General features: G+C 25.9%; 1 protein-coding gene across 1 annotated transcript; it reads left to right on the top strand.

Annotated features, from left to right (window-relative positions):
- Window positions 1-1,308: 1,308 nt before the first annotated feature.
- Window positions 1,309-26,152, top strand: LOC100213537 (calcium/calmodulin-dependent protein kinase type IV). The gene is made up of 11 exons (XM_065816699.1): window positions 1,309-1,545; window positions 8,614-8,692; window positions 8,868-8,930; window positions 9,250-9,332; window positions 9,774-9,846; window positions 10,108-10,146; window positions 10,341-10,470; window positions 11,724-11,799; window positions 12,628-12,748; window positions 17,492-17,572; window positions 25,942-26,152. The coding sequence occupies exons 1-11, from the start codon at window positions 1,472-1,474 to the stop codon at window positions 26,083-26,085; spliced, it is 963 nt and encodes a 320-aa protein (XP_065672771.1). The 5' UTR covers window positions 1,309-1,471; the 3' UTR covers window positions 26,086-26,152.
- The last annotated feature ends 304 nt before the right edge of the window (window positions 26,153-26,456 follow it).

Here is a 26,456-nt window from a genome sequence, read left to right as displayed (position 1 = left end):
ATATATATATATATATATATATATATATATATATATATATATATATATATATATATATATATATATATATATTATATACATATATATATATATATATATATACCTTACAAGTTAAATAAAACCCTTTGAACCGTGAAAGTTATTATATAATAAAAAGTAAAAACCACTCAGATAAATATACAAAAAAATTTCAACCCATAACGTTTTCATTAAAATTTTTGTAATGATGTTTTACTAAAAAGTGCTATGACAACGATGACTTAAATAATCATTTACGTTCTTGTTACTGTTGGCGTTTTGATTACGTAAAGTTCAAATTGTCTAAGAAAACAATCAGGCTTTTTATTGCCTAAGAAACAAAATTCTCACGAATCTCTACCTCATAGCTCTATTCGAATCTCTTGTTTCTTTATCTAAAATTATAAAACTTAAAACATGAAATAATTCTGTAACTATTTTGAAAAATTGAAAATAAAAAACTTATATATCTTAATACCAACAATTTTATCGCCATGCATTACATTTAAAAAAAAAAAAAAATAGTACAAAATAAAATAAAACAACGAGATACTATTGACTACTAACTATATTCAACTATAGAAAACCATCTACTAAAATATTTATGTGTATCACTAAATGTATTTTATTCAACCATTAATGGTTATATATTATTCAAAACTACATTTTTATTTAACCATTCAAAAAGGTACTCGATAATGAGACTCCCTGGTTTTCAACGGGTTTTCCTCACGACATCATATTTAATTTAAAGAAACATAGTTATTATTTGGAAGATAGGTAAATTTCATGATAAGAAACATCGTTACTCATTGTGCATTATATTATTTAATAAGTTATATTGCGCTAAATTATGTTTTTATATATATTTTATATATTTTATATATTGTATTATTTATTATACCATGGAGTTGTAATATAATGAACTCTGTAATATAATGAAGCCGTAAAAAAAAAAAAAATAATAATAACAAATGCAAAAAAAAAAAAAAAAATACTAGTAACTCACAAAACTGAGTGTAACTGTTATACTCACTAATTCGAGTTTAACAAATACAACAATACTATTGTATGAAAGTAATATAAAATTTCATAGATATAAACAAAATTTCTTGCGAAAAAATTTATTTGAACGTTTTAGTGATTGTTACACAAATATGCAAATAACACAAGCTACACAATCGAATAAAAAATGGAGAAAAAACTCGAATTTTTTTTTAGCTTGGCATATAAAAAATAACCAACCCGTTTAATCCGGATTGGTAATATCGGCAAAATGTCCTATTCGGATATATTTAATATTTTATGCCATTTCTAAATAGAAAGTGATATGCAGACCGGTCTAAATTTCAGATTTCTCATAAATAATAAACAAATAATGCAAAACAAAATATTATACTTTATGCGATCTAGTTAATTCATCTTTTATTACTCAGCTATTGAAACCCGAAAAATGTCTAATTTTTTTCCTGAATCTCGAACAGAAAATGTGGAAAATTTTTATGACATTGGAAAAGAGTTAGGCAGGTTAGTAGATTACCATTTAAATATTTTTTTCTTGCATGGCAAATATATATATATATATATATATATATATATATATATATATATATATATATATATATATATATATATATATATATATATATATATATATATATATATATATATATATATTCATATATATTAGGCTTAGACTAGACTATATATATATATTAGACTTTGTTTTATTCTAATCCACTTTATTTTACCCGTTGTATATTTATTATATTGGGCCTTGAGCCTGTCAATAAATTTGATTGATTTATATTATTATTATTATTATTATTATTATTATATATATATATATATATATATATATATATATATATATATATATATATATATATATATATATATATATATATATATGTATATATATATATATATATTTATATATATATATATAAATATATATATATATATTTATATATATATATATATATATATATATATACATATATATATATATATATACATATATATATGTATATATATATATATATATATATATATATATATTTATATATATATATATATATATATATATATATATTATATATATATATATATATATATATATATATATTTATATATGCATATATAATGTTTTTATACTTGTATTAACTGAAATTTTTAAAATGAATAAATGCTAGATTGTTATATAACATTAGAAAAAGCTTCAATACATTATTTTAATAGTGAAAAAGTTATTGAAATTAAACAAATCACCAAAACGTTATGATGTTTTAAGTACCATATTTTTGATATATGGATTTGACCCAAATTTCGATTTTTTCTCCACTTAAAATGTCATAAATTTGTCAATTTTTATCAAAATGCATATATCTTGGTATCAAAAGAAGAACAGAAAATATTTAAAAAAGGGTGTATTAAAAGCCCTTAAAGTCTATAACATCCTCAATAACATTAAAAAATTATACTTTTCCAAACAGATACTAATTTTTGTATTAAATTTTTATTTGTATATTTTTATATATTCTACTTAACTAACATCAAATATATTTAAGATACTTGGAGTTAGGTAAGTAAAAATTACAAATATTCACCCTTTCTCCACTTTGGTATATAGTATTGCTAAAGTCAACAATCTGTACCTATTTTGGGTGAGCTAGTAAGGTGTCTGAGTGAGCTTTTTAATTAATAAAATTTGGTAGGTAGTAAGAAAAAAGGTTTTTGAATATGATTGAATAGATAAAAAAAAATGGCAAAGTATTTTTTCAATAGAAACATAATGCAGTAAGTACAAAAAAGATTTTGATATCAATAATATTAAAAAAATGTGTATTAATATAGAAAAAATTATTATTTAAAATTAAAGTGAAACTTTCCTTGTATTTAAAAAATATCTATGTTTATACATATTAATAAATTAATATAAATAAATTTGGCCAAAAAAACCTTTCCGTAATCAGATTATGTATGCAGAATTAGTAAATTTAATATAAAATATGAAAATTATATTTCACTACTTTACATCACATACATGTTTTATACATTGGCATGGGGTTAAGGGTCCCTCTCCAGCTAGAAAAAAAAAAGATTCAAAAAATTCGAAAAATAAAGTTGTTTAAAATGAGTGAAATTAATGTAAAAAAGATTTTACAACAATAAAAAATGCATTAGAGTATTTGTTTTCTCAGGGTCAGGAGTGTTTCACCCCATCCTCCTCTAATTCAAAGAAATAAAAAATTTTCTTAGATAAAAGTTGTAATTAGTTTGTATATTGGCTTTTATTAAATGATTAAAACTCTGAATTCTATTTTTGAAACTAAACAATAATCATTTTTTATTTATAAACTTACCAGCTGAAGATAGTGTAAATGCGACAAATGGCAATATACCATATATAAACAAACAAATAAGCAAAATAAAAAAGACTCATTGTATATACATTGTAAAGAGCATTGTATATACTACATTTATATACAGACTAAAAAGTGATTTTTTATAAACTTACTAACAATAATTTGTGTAGACATGAGTAAAAAGTTTTAAAAGTTGCAATAAACCAAAACAAACAGCTTCAAATTGGTTTGTCTATAATCATTTTTTGAAAGTTATAATTTATAAACTCATTCATTCATTAGATTCTTTATATAGTACTAAAGATAGCCAAAAAAAGTCTAATTAAAACAACAACTTTGAAATTTAATATGAAATCATTTTTATAATTAAATAAAAGTTATAATTTATAAACATAAACAAGAAGCAAAAATTAAGTCAAGATTAAAATGTTTGTAAATCTAAACCATTGTTCAACATTTTAACAAAAGGTTGTAAAACTATTGATCAAGGTCATTTATAAGTCATTCAAAAGTAAGCATATATAAATGGTCATATTAGGGTTAATGGTGGTCATGGTAGGAAACAAAAACAAGATAAAAAACCTTTAAAGTAAAATTATTTTAAGAAAGCTTGTAAGATGATTTTTCATGTCAATAAACATCTGTCAGTTAGATGATAAAAAAAAAAAAAAAAAATTAAATCAGATGATAAAATATTATTAACAAAAAATAAAATGTTGTTATTTAAAGATGCTTTAGATCTAATACTTCTTTTTTGGCTTCTTGTTCATTAAAATAATGAATTTATAAAATGAAACTAAAATCTATTAAAACTTATTAATCATAGTCAATAAAAGATATAATAGAGGTAATTGCCAGTCACTTTTGGTTCATTCCATGCCAAATCGCCTGTGTGATCAAGACCATCCAAATCAGTCCAGCTGACTTTTTTTCAAGTCTGGCTACTTGCTTTACATTTTATTATTTTTGCTATTCCAACTACTTGAGTATATTGTTCACAAGTCCCATTACTTGCTGTACTTTGTTGCTATTGCATAAGGAATATGTGAGGAATATTGCATATGTAACATATGGCAAATTATTCACATTACAGAAATAATGAGTCCCTAGATTTTTTTCATTTAATAGCTTCAGAATCACTTCATTTTTTAGCGAAAAAAAAAATGTAAATGTAAAATGTATTTTTGCTTTCTTTATTTTTTTACTATGTTATTATTCATGATGATTATAAACACATCATATATGGTTGAATTGGTATTGTACCATTAATGGCAGAGTTTTTGTCAAAAATTCTTTCACACAAAACTTTTAAATTATCTTGGCTTGTAAGAAAATTTTTTAAATAGTTTTTGCTTTTTACTGATGGCGTAGATAACTTCCAGGCTAACTTTCTTCTTATTCATCCATTTTTGTATTTTGGAGCTTTTCAGCTTTAATTTCAACATGCTGTTGTCAGGTTTTTATCAATGTTTTACATACTGCTTGAACAGACCATTTTTTGCTCAATGTCAGATGTATAGCTAGTCCGTCTATTAGGGGATCATTCTTTTAAATAACTTAACATTTCCATTCACTCTTCTCTGTTTATGTTGTAAAGCCTTGCACTTGTTGTGCAAGGATTAAACTATGCAAGAATTAATTGAAGCTGAATTAGATTTGCACTTGGTACCATCTACTTAATTAAAAAGTATATTTTCAGCTGGTTTACAAAACATTGTCATCCAGGCTCTTGTATAAAGTTTTAAAAATACTAAAAACAGGCAAAACTTTTGTTTTATGTCAGTTATATTACAAAATGCTTTAGTACAAACTTTCATATTTTATTGTTTTTTAATTTTTTTACAAAAGTATTTATTAATTTTTCTAAAAAAATTAATGTTTTGAAAACTAAACTGATCACAGAAAATATAAAATTTCTTATCATTTAACATAAATAATAAGATATCAAAAATTAAATTATATTGTAAAATATTCCCTGTTACATACATATAAATAATATAAAAGGTCGCATTATTACATTCTAAGTTATTACTAAAGTGTCACAAGCTTGGCAACCCTCTAAAAGTTATCTTATCAAACCTGAATGCAGGCTGCATAAAACTGTAAACTAACTTCAGATTAAAAAACAGTAACATGTAAAATATATAAGTTTATTAAACAAGTATAAATAAATATCCACATTGTAAAAGTAAATCTCTTTTAATTATTTGCTTTACATATATAAATGCCTTACAAAGTTAAATTTTTATGTGCAATAAAAAAACCCCTCATTTTACAGCCAACTGCATCTAAACATTAATAATAAAAAATTTTGATTTGGTAAAATAGTTACCTTTAGTAGGTGACTATACTAACATAATTTATCTGTTTTTATTTTTACAAAATGAATTAAAAAACTAAAGTACTTTTAAATATTAAACAAATTTCTTTTCTTTTCAACATCTATAAACATATGTAGAGCAATATCAAGAAAAAGTAATTTTCACTGTTAATTTATTCATTATTGTATAACTTAAATGCTTTAACTACTTAGTGTTGGCAACAAAACTGTTACTATGAAAACTTACTTCATCTTAATCAATTTATGTTAATAAATAATGCATAATTAATCTAATTTAATAAGTTATGAGTTTTCCAAATTTATTTATAACTTTTAAGCAAAATGTATAATTGTAATCTGATTATCCAATTATTAAAATTTTTGCAATAGGAAAATAAAGTTAGTGTTCTAAAACTTTCTTCCTAATTTCAATATAGTTTATATGATTAATAACAGAATTATAAACATTTGTAAAGCATATAGTTGCCTAAAAAAGTTTAATTTATAGCAAAATTTTTTGTTTAAATTTTTTGAACAGATATGTAGAGCTAAGCAATACAATTCCACTATTTCAAAATAAATGCTACTATTTTAAATCTTGATAAATTTAAATTGAGAATAATTGAGATAAAATAAATTGAGTTATTATCCCTTGTAGAGAATTGTAAAATTTATATAGTAACAAAAACCTGCTTTAACTATAGTGTTGTCAATAAGCAGGAAGAGATCAAGAAAAAATGGGAAATGCTGTATCCAGTATATTGTAATAAACAGAACAAAAACCATTTTCTCAAAACCATATAGATGGTGCTTAGTCCTTTTTGTTTATAGGTGTCCAATTATCAATTACGAATTAAAAGACTTTTCATAAAAACTTATTGTCTAGGTCATGTGATCAAAAATATTCCATTTGAAATAAATAAAAGTTGAAATTAAATAAAAAATTTAAAAATGCATAATTTTATGGTTTTCAATATCTAATAAAACAGACAAAGAGTGGGGATCAAACTTAAAAAAAGAAAAAAGAAAATGGATTCAAAAAGTAAGACCAAATTATGGCTTCCAAGGTTAATGATTGGAAAAGCATAAAAAGACAATATATAAAAACCAGCATTGGTCGAAATAAGTGTTGGACATCAGTGCCTCATGGATCGTTTTTGAGACCAGTTTAAGGGGAGCAACCAACAATGGTTCATTTTTACTGAAAAAACGAACAATGATTTACTGCCCTCTTCTAGCATGTTTCAAGAATTTTTTTAAACTACCTGATAAAAATCAAGTGTCTTTAACTCGTTAAAGTATCTTTAAACTTATTAAAGTGTCTCAAGATTTATATACATTCCACATACTCAATTTGAGAATATTATATCTAAAGGTTTTAAAACCTTAGCATCGTTAGGTCAATCAAAACTGCCACCATTATTGCCATGATGGTAGACATTTTTCTATTTTTTTTTAAGTTCTTTGAATTTTTATCATATTATTATCGTTATTATTGTTTTAATTCTCCTCTACATTTTGAGCTATTTTTAGTATGATCACTTTATTGAGCTCTGTGCATTTCTGGTTCTTTGCTTGAAAATCTAATGGTAATGGGTTACTTAATCATGGCAATATTTAGAGAACCCCCCATTAATTACCTACTTTTACAACAGAATTAAAAAAATCCAGTTTTCTGAAGGAACACATTTCATTTACTAGCATAAATAGGTCAATAAGTTTTTATCATTCTTTAATTGTCATTTTTAAATTCTATGAAGTAATTTAGGCTAAGAGATTTTGAATGGCTATATATCAGCTAGGATCAGCTATTTTTTTTAACAAATTTTTTTTAGTTTCTTTTTAGGTGAACTTAGAAAGATTAAGTTTACTACTTCTAGTATCTTTTCTTAGCAGCAAATTGCACGAAATCTTAGAAATAAAGTAGTTGTCATATGCATTTTTCATTTTTTCTATCATTTTAACTTGATGATAATTGTTTAAAAAAGAAGACTCCAGATCTTTTCTGATAGTAGTAACCTTTATCTTTAAAATATGAGTATGTGTGTCTCATTGCTTTTACAAATTCAAGTTAGATAAGAATTAATGTTCAAAATCAATGGTTCAAAAATTTTTATATTTTTTAAAACTACTTTACCTTAGACAAACTCATAATCTTTTTATATGTTTTTATATATTTTTTTTATAAATCAGCTGTTTATATTTTAAGTTTTGTCATAAAATATTTTTTGGCACTTAAAATATATGGCTATATAAAACTTAGCACCCCCTTATTTAAATTTTTTTTAAAAATTATTTTATTTAAAAATTCCAGTTAAAAAAAACTTCTGGAAAACGCAGTTTATAAAATCTTAGAAATAAAAACTTAAAATCTCTCAAAAATGGCAGCATGTATTTTTTTGGTCTTGGGTCAAGTTGATTCTTTTTGCTTTTCATTTAATTATACTATTGCAATAGTAAGATTTGATATTTATATCATGATATTATATAAGAAGTCTTCTTGCTTCAGTTTCCTTGTTTCAATTTTCTTGTTCATGTTAGCTATAAAAACAAATAGTGAACAGAGAGTTTGATCCTTAGACTTTTTATGGATGCAAAGGGAAGGTGTCTTGAGATTATAGCCTGCCATGTACTTTCTTGGTTAGTAATAAAATCCTTGTTTAATATGAAATGAGTGTTCTGAGACTCCTTGCTTGTATAAACTGTACCATAACTTATAAACCGTACCATATAAAGTTACTGTATAAACCATGTATATTTTTATAGTACATTTTTTTACTACAAGTTTTTATTTTTTATATATCACATGTTATATATATATTACATATTTCTTATTATTTGTTATATATCACATACTTTTATCTTTTATCTAAATAGCTAATAACAATGCATTTTGATTTTATTTAGGGGTGCAACATCAGTTGTTAAAATTGTTACACAAAAAGGAACAAATTTTCAATATGCTATGAAGCAGATGAAAAAAAATGTATGTTTAATTATTATTTTTGAGTTTTAATTAGGCAGATAAATTAAATAGTTTTCTTTAAATTTCTATGTTATATCTTTTACCTCTTCTATTTTGTAACACAAAAGATGTAAAAGTACCTGTCTACAAATATGCATTTTTGTTGTTAAATTGAAGAATTTTCTCTTGTTTTAAGATTGATAAGAAAATAATAAGAACTGAGATTGGAATTTTGTTGCGACTCTGTCATCCAAATATTGTAAGCATATTTTTCTGAATTTGTTGTTTGTTTTTTTGTATGTACACATATGTATACATGAATCTGTGAATCCATTTAAATTGTGCTTGTGTTGTTGCAAAACATATCAAGCTGTCAACACTAGACTGTAGTTAGTTAGTATGTATGTATGTATGTATGTATGTATGTATGTATGTATGTATGTATGTATGTATGTATGTATGTATGTATGTATGTATGTATGTATGTATGTTAGTATGTTTGTATCTATGTATGCGTACATGCATGGGTGTATGTGTGCAGAAGATATTTATAAATTTAAATATGTTTATTATAACAGATCAAACTAAAAGAGATATTTGAATCTCAGACACATCTGTTTCTCATTCTTGAATTGGTTACAGGTGGTGAACTTTTTGATAGGTTTGTTTTTTATTATTAAATTTTTACTGAGATAGAATGCACGGTAGATGATGCAATAGTAGATATCAGAATCATTCATTTAAAATGGGGATGATCATATTATTAAAACTTTATTTCAGCTTCAGTTACTGTTTTTTTAATTGCTACATTGGTTCTCTTGATTTAACACTCGGTGTATGTTTGCATTTGCCTGCAATAATCTAATTCTAATGGACAGAGAAATATAAAAAAAAATTTCCTTCAAAAAGTTCAAGATTGTTTGATTCTAATATTATGAAAACAAGCATTTATTTTGATCTGTGATCATTTACATCTGTGATTTGTGATCATTTCATCTGCGATCTGTGCATCTCTATTTTAGTTTTAAATTTTTAATTAAGATTGTTAAAAACAAGCTCATTTAAAAATTACAGCAATAAAACAAACATAATTTTTTTTTAGAATTGTTGAAAAAGGTTTCTATAGTGAGAGAGATGCTGCACTCTGTGTTAAACAACTCTGCGAGGCTGTTGGAGTAAGATTTCTAATTGAATAATAATAAAAGTAAAATAAATTTTTAATTAAGGAGAAATAATTCATTTTTTTTCTTCATTTAAAAGAGGTTTTCACTCCTTAGAGCATTAAAAAAACAGTCATTTATAAAATAATAATTTTAGATGTTTTATTTTGATTTAATACAGAGATGTTTGAATTCCTAATATTTTATACAAAACAATATTAATAGAAATAATAAATGTATGTAAATATATAAATAAATGTATTATCTTTATTCTAGTATCTTCATGAAAATGATATTGTTCATCGTGATCTAAAGGTGGGGTTTTTTTCAATAAGGATTTTTTATACATGTTGTTCATTAATTAATTTTTTTATTTAAGTATATTGTTATTAAGTATATTATAATCTCATTGATTCTAGTAGCCTCCTCGACCTCAGAAAGGTTACTCCATATAAAAATAAAAGATAAAAAAACATAATATTCTTAAGTTTTTAAATCTTTTTTTTCAGCCTGAAAATCTTTTATATGCAAACAAAGATGAAAATTCACCTTTAAAACTTGCAGATTTTGGACTTTCTAAAATGCTAACGACAACAAGCAGTACTATGCAAACTGTTTGTGGAACACCTGGCTATTGTGGTAAAAAAAATTTATAATTTTACTTTTAACTGTTTGCGGTACGCCTGAATATTCTGGTTAAACATTAAGAATGGTTTTTAAAGGTATTAGACACATGAAACAATAACCAGAGCTTTCAGCATTTGTAGTTTTATTTTAGATTTTAGACTTTCTGACCCTCAAGGATAACTCACAGAGTTGAGGAGTTTTTGTTGGCTTTTCTCAGGACATAGGCTGTCAGGACAGATTTAAAAACAAATAGGAACCATAAAAATTTCAAAGAGTCATGAAACATAGCAAATTAAAGTTTACAGGTTTGTCTCTTTGCTTCCACTGCAATTGTGTGAAGACATCTCTTTACTTCCAAATATGCTGAATGTAACAACAACTTAAGTTAATCAATTAACATATGCTCGCATTCATATACCAAAAAACACAAAAACCATGATGTCTTTAAAAAAAGTGTAAATGCATATGAGGATGAGTTAGTAATAGATCACTCAGTATCCAGGAACTAGATACAGAAATAAAAATAATCAACTGAATCCCAAATCCCTTGTGAAGAATAATTTTTAGATCATCTTTTAGTTCAATTTAAATTTTTCACTTTGTTAACTTTTAACTGGTTATATGCCACTTCCTTTTAGATTGACATAAAGAACCCTTCTTTGAACATTAGTCTAATAAGAATGGTTTTATAGTGAGTTTTATGTACTTTAATTTGTCTCCTTTACATTTTCCACAACATTGAAAATGTAAGAATACAGGCTGTTCTATTAACTCCACCTATATTGCTTGCAGTTGCACACCAACGATTTGATCTCTACTCCCATAATGCTTTAAAAAGTTGTTCATTTGTTTTGCTTGGTCAACTCCCTTTAAAGTGAGACTTGACTAAGCAATTAATGGCATTGCCATTGAAAAATGCAAAGATCATGATTTCATTGCGCGGAAAGTTTGCTTGGACTCATTATTTGATGCTTTGTTGTTATTGCTGCTGTCATTGTTGCTGTCATTGTTGTTGTTGTTGTTGTTGTTGTTGTTGTTGATGCTCAATGCTCTAAAGAATATTTGGCCCTTTGGTAATCTATTTCATAAGTTTGGCATCACAATGAAGTATGAGGTCTAAGACTTTAAGATGATTTTCATAGAATGGAAATCAGTTTATATATTTAAATGTATAGGTTTTAATAACAAAGTTTATTTTTGATTTTTCAAATTTTTTTTTACTGAAACACAGTTTTTAAATTTTAATTATGCATTATTTATTACAGCACCAGAGGTTTTGTTGGGCAAGGAATACAATTCAGCTGTTGATATGTGGGCTATAGGTGTTATTACATATATTATGTAAGTTAATTAAATTAAAATAAATTCTTTTTACCATTGGTATTGAGCCTCACCTGCTTTTTCATTTCTACATACACGCATCATACATACATACATACATACATACATACATACATACATACATACATACATACATACATACATACATACATACATACATACATACATACATACATACATACATACATACATACATACATACATACATACATACATACATACATACATATGTAAATACATTATCTCAATTTATTTTTCATATGGCTGTAAGTCTACTGACTTATAACCTTGTGATTAATAAATTAATATTATTACTAAAATAATACTTTTAATATGATTAATCAATTATTAATAAAAATACTGAAGATAAAAAAATCCTATGTTAATCTGGTCTTTAATTCACTCCTTATGTCAATCTGGTCTTTAATTTACTTCTTTCGTCAATCTGGTCTTTAATTTACTTCTTATGTCAATCTGATCTTTAATACGTTTTTAATGTCAATCTGATTTTTAAAGAAGCAAAATTGTATCATTGTAGCGTATTTTTTAGAACTATCTAAAAAATACACTACCGAATGCTTATAGAAATTACTATCTCCTGTTAAAAATTTTAAGTTATGTTAAAAGTTGAAGTTTAGGATTTTAATATTTCTGTTTTTATACTTTTGCAGGATAAAAATTGATAACAAATACATTCATTTTTATATTTCTAAGGAAAATTTTTTATCCTGTATAACACATAAGTTTTTAAATAATATAATACATAAAAAATTAATATAACAGTCAAAAAAATTGTTTTTAATGAAAAATACATTTTCTAAATTTAAGGTTATGTGGCTTTGAACCATTTTTTGATGAACGTGGTGACCAGGCTATGTTTCAAAAAATACTCAAATGTGATTATGAATTTGTTACACCGTGGTGGGATGATGTATCAATTAACGCTAAAGTATTTTATTATCTATTTAATATTGCAATAGTTATATTAGATATATATAATATGATATTAGTATTAGGAAAAAAATAGTTTTCTTATTGTTTCAATCTTGCTGTTCTTGTTAAATTTTATTTATTAATTTATGATGCATATTTAAAATATAACAAAAAAGTCCTCTAAAAGAAGTCAAGTTCTCAATCATATCACCTAGTGTAATTAGTCATAGAGACTCACCAAATGGGCCTATCCTTAATATTACTATTTTGTCCAACGCTAGGCATTCAGATTAATCTGTCAGTATTGTTGAGTCTTTACAACTATACCATAAAAAAGTTATTATTTCTTTGTTCAAATAAATCTAGTCAAAATATAGATCTTTTTTTTTTTTTTCTTTTTTTTTTTGTTATTCACCTCCTCAAGGCCGATAAAGCCACTACAGATGAGGAGGCTACTTAATAGTGGTTATAACCCTCTCTCAACTCTATAACTCCGAAACACGAACCTTGACAAACAAGGCCGCTGCGCGGAGAAACAAGTTAAGCGCGGTTCTACCAGGGACATGGTGGGGATCGAACTCCGAACCTTCCGCTTATGAAGCGAGCGCTTTACCGCTACACCACTACCGTATCTTCAAAATAGTTTCTTATTTTATATAACGCTAACTATTTTTAGTCGTTTTTTTCTTGCATTTTCCTTTTGTAATTTTTTGTTTTGTGTATGTATTTTATAGGAACATTACCAATGGAAAAAAAGTTATAGCACTAAACGATGGAAAAAAGGCAGAGTTCATTTTTACCTAATAACAAAATTTTCTTATAGGTTTCCTAATGTTAAAGGCGTAGCCATATTTCGGTATAATTAGCGTACCGTTTTGGTGACATCAAATTGTTTGTTTGTCCGAATATCGATCCCACAACCACTAGAGTTTTTAAGAAATTCTTTTGTTTCTGTGTAATGTTTGTCCGAATATCAATCCCAAAATGCTTTACGTTTTTGAAAAAAATTCTATTTTTAGACTTAGAGCGGTTCGCTATTAGACAATTTCTAAATATAAATAATAAAAAGTGATTTTAAACTTTATTTTATAATTATTATATGGTTTCTAATTTCAAAGTTAACTCTAAACTTCAAATAATAACCCTAAACTACTAATGTTTGACTCCGTTTTTTCCGACGTGATATGTAAATTGAACGAATTAAAAAAAATAATATTAATAATAAATTGATGCATATTTTTCTTACCGTACTGTAACGCAATGTCTTTTGACAACAAATTATTCGCCGAAATAGCTAAAACCGACGCTATTTTAACCTTTTTTTTTTTGGCCAACGAAACCCGTAGAAACTCGATTATAAAGTAATTAATTTGTTTGTTTGTGCGTCAAGATACTTTCAACATCTGCTATGATCTTTTTTTGTTATTCTAAATAAGATAGAGTGGATTATCATGTAAAATTTTAATTAGTTTTCCATTTTAAATGAGTTTTAGTTATTCTTAGGAAAAATTATGTTAATCTTTTTATTTTTTATACAATTTATGTTCATCCCTTTTTGTTTAAATTAAAAGAAAATCTTAAAATTTTTAATAAAATGTCTGTTCAACTCTATTAGTTTGAACTAAAAAAACAATGATGTTTTTCAGCGACAAAATTAAAAAAAAAAATTGTTTTTAAGATTTGTTTCTTTATCAAAGTAAATTTTACATCTTGAAAGGGTTATGATTTTAAACGTTTGAATTAAAAACAGTTTCTTTAAGTTGCAACTTTAGAAATTTTAAAACTTTTAAATCTTTTTTAGCTTTATAAAACTTTGAGTGATTTAGAATTGAATTAAATTAGAAAATGATATATTTTTGTTTTGTTTTCTATTTTTGTAGTTCATTCATACGTTACGTAAATTAATTTCTAAACAAACGCTAACGCTTATTAAGTAAACACAAATTAGTATAATTTTTAAAATATTCTTTGCGCATCAAATATTTAACAGTGTAATATTAATCTATATAAAATATCAATACCAAAATAAAATATAAAATCAAATATTTAATACAATAATAACGTTTCTATCTATAGTTTTTTGCTGTTGTTTTTTATTTTGAGTTAATAGTTATACACTGTAATAAAATTATCGTTAAGAATCACGGCTGTTAAAATTATTTAAAATTGATATCAATTTATTAATTCTTCTTGTCTGAAAGTTCATTTATTCGATTACCTCAAAATACATACATTAGTACGTCATAATATACTTTGTTAATTATGTTAAATTAACATAATAAACTAAGTACGGTGTTAACGTCGTTAATTCAACCAAGTACGCTCTGTTTATTATGTCATTACATAAATAAAAATAATGCTTTAAAACGTCTAAAACAAGACGTGTTTTAGACGTTTTAAAAAGTGTTCATATTTTTTAAACGTATTTTTCACGTCTTGTGCTCAGTGGGGTTGCTCCATCATTTTAACTAACGAAGTTGTAGACCACGATGTAGACATTCAACGACATTTGATATCATTAAGTTCTACATCAGTTTTTTGCCTGATCTCGGGATAGAAGTCTTGAAGTTTTGGATAAAAAATATAAAGATTTGATAGATAAATGATTTGAAACTGAATTTACAATTGAGTCAGCATCTTTTCTTTTAAATATTATTAATTTCTGGTTTTTAGAAAAAAAGTAGCTTTTTTATAAAATCTAACCTCAGCATTTTTTTAACAAATAAGTAAATTATAGAGAAATTATATTTTAGATGCATTGACAACGCTTTTATAATCTGGACAAAACTTGTAATGTTTTTAAATTAAATTAAATGTCTCAATTGGTGTTATGATTTTAATAAATGAAAATCATAACAGAATTTTTTAATAAATGGTAACACTGTAAATAATTTTTTAAACCTACACCTTAAATAATTTTTAAGACAGCAATTATTAAAAACTACAAAAAAACCCAGATATTTTTTAAAGAAGCTAACACTCATGACAACTTAAACTATGTCATCATCCTTTTACATTAAAAATAATATTTTTTTACAATTTTATACAGAATTATAAAAATAATAGGCTGTCATAAAATTACATTAAAAAAAACTTAAGCTCTGACTAAAAAATCTATGACTAAAAATACCCTAACTTTGTTATTGAAAATTCACAAAACTTTAATAACTATAACCACATAAAAACGTATAGAAATATTTCCCTGTAAGTTTTTAGATGTGTGCTTTAATTTTTCAAATATGTAAAAAAAAGAAGAATAATGAAAAAAATGATTGCTGCCCCAAACCAAACCCTCAATCAATGTATGTACTGAAGTCAATATATATATACATTGTACAGGGTTCAGTACATAACATTAGTTTTGTGGTGCAACACAGATCAGACGATCATAAAAAAGACCAAAAACTACAAAGTTTTCATACTGAATTTTTTTTTACAGAAAAGAACTATGAGTTCATTGACTTGTAATGCTAACACAAATTCTGCTGCTGATTTGATCTCACATTGACTAGATTTGATTCCCAGCATTGCAGTTTGTTATACAGTAGCTCCATTTTTGTCAATCACTCCTTTACCATGCATTGCTGCCAAGAAATGCCAAAAGAATTTTTTCTTGATATGTATTTCTAACACAATCATTGCAGCCATAATGCTTTTGTTTTTAAACTGAGAAATGGCATTGTCACTGAACATTTGTACTTCGATTAGGAATAAAGTGAAGAATTTTGTTGGTGTACGAATTAAATGAAGGCTTTGTATGAACAGTTGAATCAGAAACTATAGCAAATGTTTTTAACTCAACATCCATAACTGCAAGGGTCATGATTGAAGTTTGGTTTTGACCAAATTGATCCACTTGCGGTTCATTTTGATAGAAACACTTAGCGTTTTGAACATTGTTGATTGATTTTTCTTTAGAAATGTGCGTTTAACAAATTTATCATGCATCAATGATATGGATAAGTTATATCATTGATGAACACCACCATTATGCAGAAATTTTGTTACTAATTTCACATTGCCTGGTCAAAAAGTTTGTTGAGTCCAATTTTGATGTGCTGATTCTTTTCCTTGAATAACTCTAAAGTTTCTTTTAAAGCATAAAATCAAAGATGTATTGGAATATTGTTTGTTTTTCTGTCAGGCGATTGAATTTGAATGAAACCTTTTTTTCTGGGTGATGTTTTTGAAATTTCATCTTCATTATAAAAGTTTATAACTGTTAAAACATCACTTTCAGAAAGTTCATGCAGTTTTGAACATGCTGGAGGTAGATTTTCTTAACAAACAAAACTATTTGAAAGAATACAGGTTTTTTTTAAAAGATGAGCTCAGTCTTTCTGATTGATTTATAAGTTTTTTTTTAGAGCGGCTTTACTCTTTTACAACTCTTTGTTTTGCTTTTGCAAAATATTTTGCAGAATAAGCTGCTTTTTAAGAATCAGCTTTCAACTTTTCTCTGTGTCTCTTAGACCTCTTGACGCATTTCTTTCTTTCTTCAAGACTTCAAGAAACAGCTTGATGTTCTGGATAATTTTTTGTACTTCTAATTTTGATTCCATTTCTTAAAAGTGTTTTTTAAGAAAATTCAAATAATAAATATTTTACAAATACTGATAGCACTTCACAATATTGAAATACAAAATTTATTAAAATACAATTTATTTTGGTACAAGTTTCTAGAAATATGTACATGTAACCAACCATGCATTAGGTTGTAGTTTTTTACATTTATAACCTTAGTAAAAGTTTTTTTTAGGACTTGGTAAAAATGTTACTTGTACTTGATCCAAAAAAAAGGTTAACTGCAAAAGAGGCATTGGCTCACCCGTGGGTACAGGTAACTGTTGAGTTTTCTTTTAAATCAAATTTATTTTAGTGATTTGAGTGTGGAATGTATACGGTGTAACATATATGTATGTATGTATGTATGTATGTATGTATGTATGTATGTATGTATGTATGTATGTATGTATGTATGTATGTATGTATGTAGCTTATATGTATGTTTATGACATATATATTATAATAATATAATAATATAGACATCATAAAATACAAATATATTAGTACATAATTATGTGTAACATACAAGCATATCTTAAAAACTATTATTTCTATAATTAAGATTAAAAACTGTATGAAATTGCCACCAACTTGTCTAACTGAAATGCAAGTGCAATTATTTACAATTGTCACTCCTATTTTAATTGCAGTATCTGAAGGTACTACTATTCTAAGTGCGGAAAAAAGTGTGAGCATTAGATTAGTTTATCTGTGCATTACAACTTTGAAAAATTGCCTTTGCTCAATGGATAAAAGAGAAATATGTAAATTTGTTGATGATCTTACTACACAATTGGAAATTAGGTTTGAATTTAATGAAGATGTTTCCTATCACTACCTTCTTAGACCCTAAATTTAAATCAGCAATCTTTACCTTGGCAGAGATGCAAACTCTGGAATCTTACTTAAGGTGCCCTTACAGAAAATTTTCATGGAAAACCCATGGAAAAACCATAGGTATTTGGAACACGTTCTCATGAAAAACCCATGAGTTAACCATGATAAACCCATGAGTTTTCCATGGAAAATCCATGAGTTTTCCATGAAAACGTGTCCCAAATACCCATGGAAATTCCATGATTTACCATTCATGGAAAAACTATGGAATTTCCATACATATTAGGAACACCTTTCCAAGGAAAAGTCATGAATTTTTCATGGTAAAATAGCATGTTTTGTTTTCAAGTTTTTTTGATCTAATGTTATTTGAATTGTCATATTAAACCATAAAAATAAGTTTTATCATGCAACTTGCAAATATTATTGAGTTCTTTTAATCTATGGGATTCCTTTCGCGAAATAAAATAAATAAACAAAATAAACTTTAAATCTTGTTGAATCCAACAATTCTTTGAAAAATAATAGCTATATTGCACCTAAAACATTAAAACTTGGCTTCCTCACAATATTTAATGCAAGCATATGTATAACATACTGAAAATAAATAAAATACATAGGGATAAACAATTGAAATAGATTAAGAAAACACCTTTTACAGAAAATATAACAGTTTACATGTTTATTATTTTATATTAACTATTTGATAAAAAAAGTATATATAGAAATTAGTATATATAAATTTGATAATTAATAGTAATCAGTATATATAAATTTGATAATTAATAACTTCAACTTTCAATAAATTAAAAAGAATTATCAGTACATCATATTCAATCCAAAAAAACATCAAGCTTATTTATAAGTGCAATTGCTGCACCGCCAACTGTATCTGTAGAACCAGGTAGACATGAAACAAAGTACCATTCACATTTTGATACTCATTATTGTTTTCATCACATTTAGTCTCATTGTCCATTTCATCAATCTAGATAATACATCATACAACTATTATATACATGCTAACTAATGTTCTTTATTTACTAATTCATTTTACTAATAGTTATTATCTATTATAGCTTACTTTATAATTACGCATTATACACATTTGTAAATGTTGCCAAATGTTGGATAACATTTATATAAAAAAAAGTAGCAATAAATATATCATCATTTATAAATAACAATTATAAGATTATTACCTCTTTTTTGCCCAAACTATCTGCATGATGTACAACATTGTTTATATTTCCAGTCAAACATTCCTGCCTATAATGTAACTTGAATAAAATGATAAAATTAAAATAAAAAGATTTATTCAAACTAATACATATATATATGTTACCTGCATTTTAGTACATTTATATAGAACAAGGCAACAACAAATATTGTATGTCTTATTTATTTTTTTAATTAAAAAAAACTTACTTCTTCATCTGAGCTATCTGCATAATGTACAACATCATTTAAAAACCTGTTTTCTTCCTGTCCTTGCCATCTTTATGTATATATTATAAAACATGGAACTTGTTAATGTACGGCTAAGTAAATAAATTAAAAATTTATGTTGCCAGTCAAACCTGCCTACTGATAATGCAGTAATTTAAATGAAATGATAAAGTTAAAATAAAATGATTTATGCACATATATAAATGTTACCTGCATGTTAGTAACATATATAGAACAAGGCAGCAACAAATATAGTATTACTTATAAATTGTAATTTTAAATAAAAACTTACTTCTGCATGATGTACAACATTATTTATATTGCCAGTCAAACTTACCTGCTGATAATGCAGTAATTTAAATAAAATGATAAAGTTAAAATGAAAGCTTATGCACATACTATTAAATTCAAAAATTAATATTTTTTTTTACTATTAAAACATAACAAATATAACAATATGTAATTTATTAATATAACAAATATAATACATATAAAATATAACAAATATAATAAATATGTAATTTATTAAGTATAGTAATGTAAAAACATAATAAATATTAAAGAGTGTGCATAAATTAATTTATTTTTACTAACAACAAGCACTTCACATTAATTAAATATAAACAAATAAAAATAATTGTGTTATAATAAATAATAGTGTATTATTTATAAACATTGCTTTTATATGCTTATATTTAACTGTGAAGTAAAATCTTGTGCATTAATTAACTTCCCTTTCTGATATTTTTAAAACATTTTCACAGTTTTCCTTCTCCAACTAAGTTGTTCTTGGAACATCCTTACAAGTTGAATCCCAAGATTACGTTTATATCTTTTCTGGTTAATTCAAACTTAATTCATCATTTTTTTTAGACAGCTTTTAAACTATTTAAAAAAATATTAAATGCATATAAAAACTGATAATCTTATAAACTATATTATTTTATTGAAATTCTATGGGATTTCAATTTTCATGGAAATTCACCCATGGAAATTCTATGGGTTTCCGTTTTTCCATGGGAAAACCATGGTTTACTCATGGAATTCCATGGGTTTTCCATGGAATACCCATGGAATATTTCCGTAAGGGTGTTACATCACCAAAAAAAGTGAATATTAAAATAAAATTAAAAAAAAAAATCTTATTTATTAGAAAATATTTTTAAATTTTAGTTTTTTTAAAAAAGTTTTACATTTGTTTTCTATTTTTGTGATTTTAAATTTTTAGTTATATATATAAACAAATGAGTCTTTAGCAACACTTTAGTTACAATCAAGTTTTTACTATTATAACGAGAATAATAATAAACTTTAAACTCCTAAAGTTATTTTTAATGACTCTTTCTGTTGTCCAGAATGTAGCTCAATTGATGTTAGTTTAGTTGACTACCTTTCAACTAGAATGGAATACGTAGCTTTTTATAGATAGTTTATTTTTTAAATGGTTTTTATGACATTTTGAATTTTTCTTCTTTTTTCTTCATTTCAAACATAATAACTCAGCTAAAAACTCATTAATCTACTTAAAAATTTCAATAAATGTTCCTAATAGTATTCTCTAGAGGTTAAGCAAATCAGTTTTTTATCTTGTTGTTCATTTATATGACTGATTTACTAAATTGCAAAATAAAAATCAAAAAAATAACAAATTTTCACAAAATATTAAATTGAACAAACTTTTATATTTTTTTATGATTATATAATGTAAATAATAGTTTGTTTGCAAATAAAATCAATTAAGTTTATTTTTCCGAAAAAATTTTTTTTTGGTAATGAACCACCTTCAAAGTATCTGAAAAAAAGCACATTTTAAATATTTCTATGATTCCTAATGAAATTCAACTCAAGGGAATGAATTTCTCAACTGTAACAAATGGAATTTTAAATAAAATGTTTGAACATGTTTCTAAAAATTCTACCCTACCAGATAGAAGAACTTTAGATTAAAGTTTGAAATTACTGCATATACCGAAGAAAAAACATTAGGACTTTCAGATTGTCCTGTTCTCTACTGAAAGAACAAACATAACATTTTACCTTTACTATCCAAAGTTGCACTTTCATCGTTCATCAGAAAGAGTTAACTCTGTGGGAGAAGAAGTAATTGAAAGTAAACGTAATAGCCTTTCTGAGCAAAATGCAAAACAGTTAATTTGGGCTAAAAGTAAAAAAAAAAGCTCATTCAAATAACATTCTAGTTGTGTAATTGTATATTGTAAGAATATAGAGATAAAAAAAACTTTTATTCAGATTTTCTTAAACTAGTGATTTAACTCAGTTTTTTTGCTAAAAACAAAAAATATTTTTGACAGTGTTCATTTGAAAACAAGACACTCATTTTGGACATCTGTGATTTTTCCTTTGTAAATACATCAACTCATAAACTTTACTAACTTTTAACCTTTTAGGGCAATTTTTTAGTTAAATGTAGATGGCAACATACCACAACATACAACCACAACTTACTTAGAGTATGTGATCCCCTACCCAAATCCCCCCCCCCCCCTCCTTCCTCTTATTAAAAAATTTCAATAAAATCCATAAACTTGTGAAATTTTTTTTTAATTTTATAAAAATTACTATTGCAACTTTATCTCTTTTCCAACCCCATTTATTTATTATACTGACTGTAATCCATCACTTTGTATGGAGTGTGTAAAAGCCAGACAAACACCTCGATTGAGAACAAAACTTTAATAAAAATAAATGCTTATTTATACTTTTAAAAGTATCAAATATATTTTTCAGTATAATTTTAACTTTTCAATATAGTTAGCAATAAGATCAAATGTCTTATTTTGTTCAGAAATTACTTAGCTTCAATAAGTCTTTGAATTTTTTCACAAGAAAGGGGCAACAGAGATATGTAGGCTTGTTTCTGTTTATCAGGCACTTTAAATTTTGATCTAGACATATGGTGTGTAACACACATAAAACAAGTCATTTCCAGTTTTCCCTACATAATTAAATAATTAACATATATAATAAACTTACAACTAGCCTTAAATATTTCAATTTCTCTAGGTAAATATATCTTAAATAGACAAACAACCAAAAAGTTTGATTTTGCAAAACTCTGCAAAAAAAACATTTCCATCCTAAAAGTGAAAGTGCATTTGTGATTTGTCATCATAAAAGTCACAAAAATTGTCAACTTATTTTGAAAATTTCTCAAGAAACAGCATAGAAATAAGGTTTTGCTTATCCTTGACTGCAGAAAAGATGGAACAGTCTACTTTCAATGATTCAACAGTTTATTAAAGTTAAAGATTCAATCAGAAAAGTTTTGAAAGACATCTCTCCATATTTAATTTGTAGCGATGAAGTAAACATTTTATACAAGATTGTTGCTGTTCTTAAACCAATCAAATTGGCAACAGAATGCTGACAGGATACAACTCTTCATACTACTAAGGGAATTTAAAGTTTCTTGTGAGCAGACTGAAACAACAAAGTTCAAATCTTTGCATTGCAGTAAAGAATGCAATTTTGAGACGTTTTGAAGAGAGAAAGCGGAGCAAATGTTTATCAAACATTAAAGAACATGAATTTTTAAAAATGTCTTTGAAATCTGTACTTTAAAAGACTGCAAAAATTTACTGTTTTTGTTTTTCCAATACAATGATTTAGAACTTATTCAAAAAGTATGTGGCTCAGAAAATCTTTGCAAAAATCCACTTTTACTTAAAGATAAACTTGAGGAAGCTTTTCAGCATGTTCTAAAAGCAACGCCACAAATAAAATGACGAATTCAAGCCATTTCCAAAAAATATTGGTCTATGAAGCTACTGGAAAGAGAACTGCCAATATTGAACTTTTGTTCAATGCACTTGAGACTATTCCACCAACAAGTATTGAGCATGAACAAACCTTTTCTGCTGCTGGATTATTTTTGATAAATATTTGATCCAGAATGATTGACCATTTACTTTATACACTTTGTTTCCTCGAAGCTCATTTTTTATCAATATAACAATTATTAATTAAGGTATTAGATTCAAAGCTTTTGAAGACATTTTTATTTTAATTTGTCAATTTTCACTTTAATTTGGCACACAAAACTTAGACCTCCCAAAACAAATCCAAAATCAGTTTATGATGAAGTAATTATACATAAAATAAAAATATGTAAAACAAATTTCATTTATATTGTGAAAACTGCACGTAAAATGCACTATTTTGGAAAACTTTTTCCCTTTTTTAAGCCCCAACCAGGATATCAAAAAGATTGAGAGCACAATCATAATGTCCTTCAATATGTTAGGTGAAGAAGTGCAAGCACTTTGGGATGACAAGTTTATTATTGAGTAGATTCCATTAAATTTGAAAATAAAAGATTCTATTCTAATATTTACCTTTGATAAATTTATTACAGGGTGACCAGAAAGTTCTGGCAGATAGTAAAATTGCCAACTAAAAACAACTAAATTTAAAAAAGGCGAATAAGTATAAAAATAAACTTTATTCTAACAACTAACAATCACATTACAACTTTAGATTTTGAAATAACCGCCTTTAGCTTTGATATAGGCCCTAAGTCTCTTGGGGAAATCATTGACTGCGGCGCGCAGGTATTCTGGAGAAAGATTATTCCATTCCTTCTCAAGTGCTCGGCACAAAGAGTCCAAATTTCTATGAGGGATAGAACATGTCTTGGTCTTAAAAACTGACCGCACGGAATAATCCAACGGGTTGAACTATGGCGAGTAGTGAGGCCACTCTTGGGCGTTGATAAAATCCGGAAAATTGTTTTTGACTACCCTTGAACAATTTTTGCCTTGTAGGCAGGAGCTGAATCCTGTTGAAATGTCCAGTGCTTTGTACCAAAGTGTGATTAGGACCATGGAAGTACTTCTTTTATAAGGACATCATTTAAATAGTTTTGACTGTTAATTTTAACTCCAGAATCCACAAAAAACTAACGGAGTTTTGCCATCCAAAGTTATTCCCCCAAAAACCATAACGGATTGCGGATGTCCTAGAAGCAATTCTACCCTTCATGTTTGCATCACTGATACTTCTGGACAATATCCGATTATTTTGATGGTTTAAGAAAGCTTCAACATTGAATAAACATTTATCAGTGAAAACAATTCCTGAGTGGCCGAAGAAAAAGCTTGCATCTTTCCATTTTTACTTTCTTCATATTGTCTGTGAGAAGATGAGCTTTTTGGATCTTGTATGGGATAAGTTTTAGCTTATCCTTGCATATTTTTCGCAGGGATTCATGACCTATTTGCAAATCATTTGCCATTTTTCTCATCGACCTCCTTGGATTTCAACAAATTCTATCACACACTTTTTTGATAATAATTTTGCTACTTGATGTCAGTGGTTATCCACTTCTAGGCTTGTCTTGGGTGCTGCCTGTCTCCTTTAAACGTTTCAATTTGTTATAGACAGTTCTTCGAGGAAAGTCTTTTTTGCTATCTCTGCTCCAGTACATCCACTAAAGAACAAATGCTCTATAGAAACTCGATAGCCTTTTGTGACTTTCATACTAAAAATAAAATAGATTTAAATTAAAAAAATGCTTGAATACGATTAAGAATTGACATAGGAATGAAATGGAAACAAAAATATTGACAAATAATACATTTTCTTAAGTCTAATAAACTAATAAAAATGAGTGCCAGAACTTTCTTGTTACCCTGTACATTTAATTTTTTTTGTCGAAATTATTTTATTACCAATTGCATGGGAAATTGGATGAAAAAGGTTTTAAATAATGAACTACCAACTTACTTACTCAGTTTAAAAAAAAAAATTAAAATTTTTCCATATTCGTATATTTCATATACTTTAACATAAATCATATAAAAACGTAACTTTGATGTTAATTCTTTAACATTTGTTCTTAATTAATATTTAAATTGCAGGTTAACTTATAATAATTTTTAATTTCGTCCGCATGCGGGAGGAAAATATTTCTGCCTTCAATTTGGTGGCCGCAGCCAGCTGGGATGCAGAAGCCACGGAAACGGTATCCCTTTGCCCCCAAAATTTCATTTGAAGCTTTTGCCTCCTTTTTGGCATTGGTCTGCAAAACAAAACTCTGGCGGCGGCCGCCAATAGAAAGGCGGTAGATTGAACGTTTTGCCCAAAAATATTTATTCTGAGGCCACCGACAACGGCTTCCGTCTCCAGAATAAGTTGGCCTTTCGGCAGAAAGTTGCTTTGCTGCCGGACGACATTATCAACTCTGATTTCACTGTTTTTTCTTTAATGCAACTATAATGATTGCAATCCTTGAAAACTGCAGCTAAGATCTTTGATGAATTGACTTTTTTTTACGTTATAATGTTTGATTTACCAGTATGCACGAAGGTTTTTGACTTAATTTGCGTTTATTTTTAGGGAAAAGGTGCAAACATAATTCATATGGAAAAAGCTCAAGATAAATTACGAGAGTTTAATGCAAGGCGAAAGATAAAAGCAGGTGCCCATGCTGTTATAGCTGTTACAGATCTTTTAAGGAAATTGAACGCTAACAAAAAATAGTAAACGTTCGCTTTGCTATGCTGTGATATACTTTTATATTTGCTTTGCTGTTTAAAAATCTATCTAATCGTTTTGTTGATAATATTTTTTTATTTATGATATGCAATTAATTAAAAATCACTTTGTCAATTCAACATCAACATACACAATGATATATATTGATGTATATTTAACGATATAGTTATATATATATATATATATATATATATATATATATATATATATATATATATATATATATATATATATATATATATATATATATATATATATATATATATATATATTTATATATTTATATATATACAAAAGATATATTTATATATATATAAAATATATATTAATATATATATATATATATATATATATAT

This window comes from Hydra vulgaris, chromosome 13 (assembly GCF_038396675.1).
Source record: "Hydra vulgaris chromosome 13, alternate assembly HydraT2T_AEP".
NCBI classification, from domain to species: Eukaryota; Metazoa; Cnidaria; class Hydrozoa; order Anthoathecata; family Hydridae; genus Hydra; species Hydra vulgaris.
Note: the sequence above shows the minus strand (reverse complement) of the source record. Positions and strands in the feature narration are given on the sequence as shown.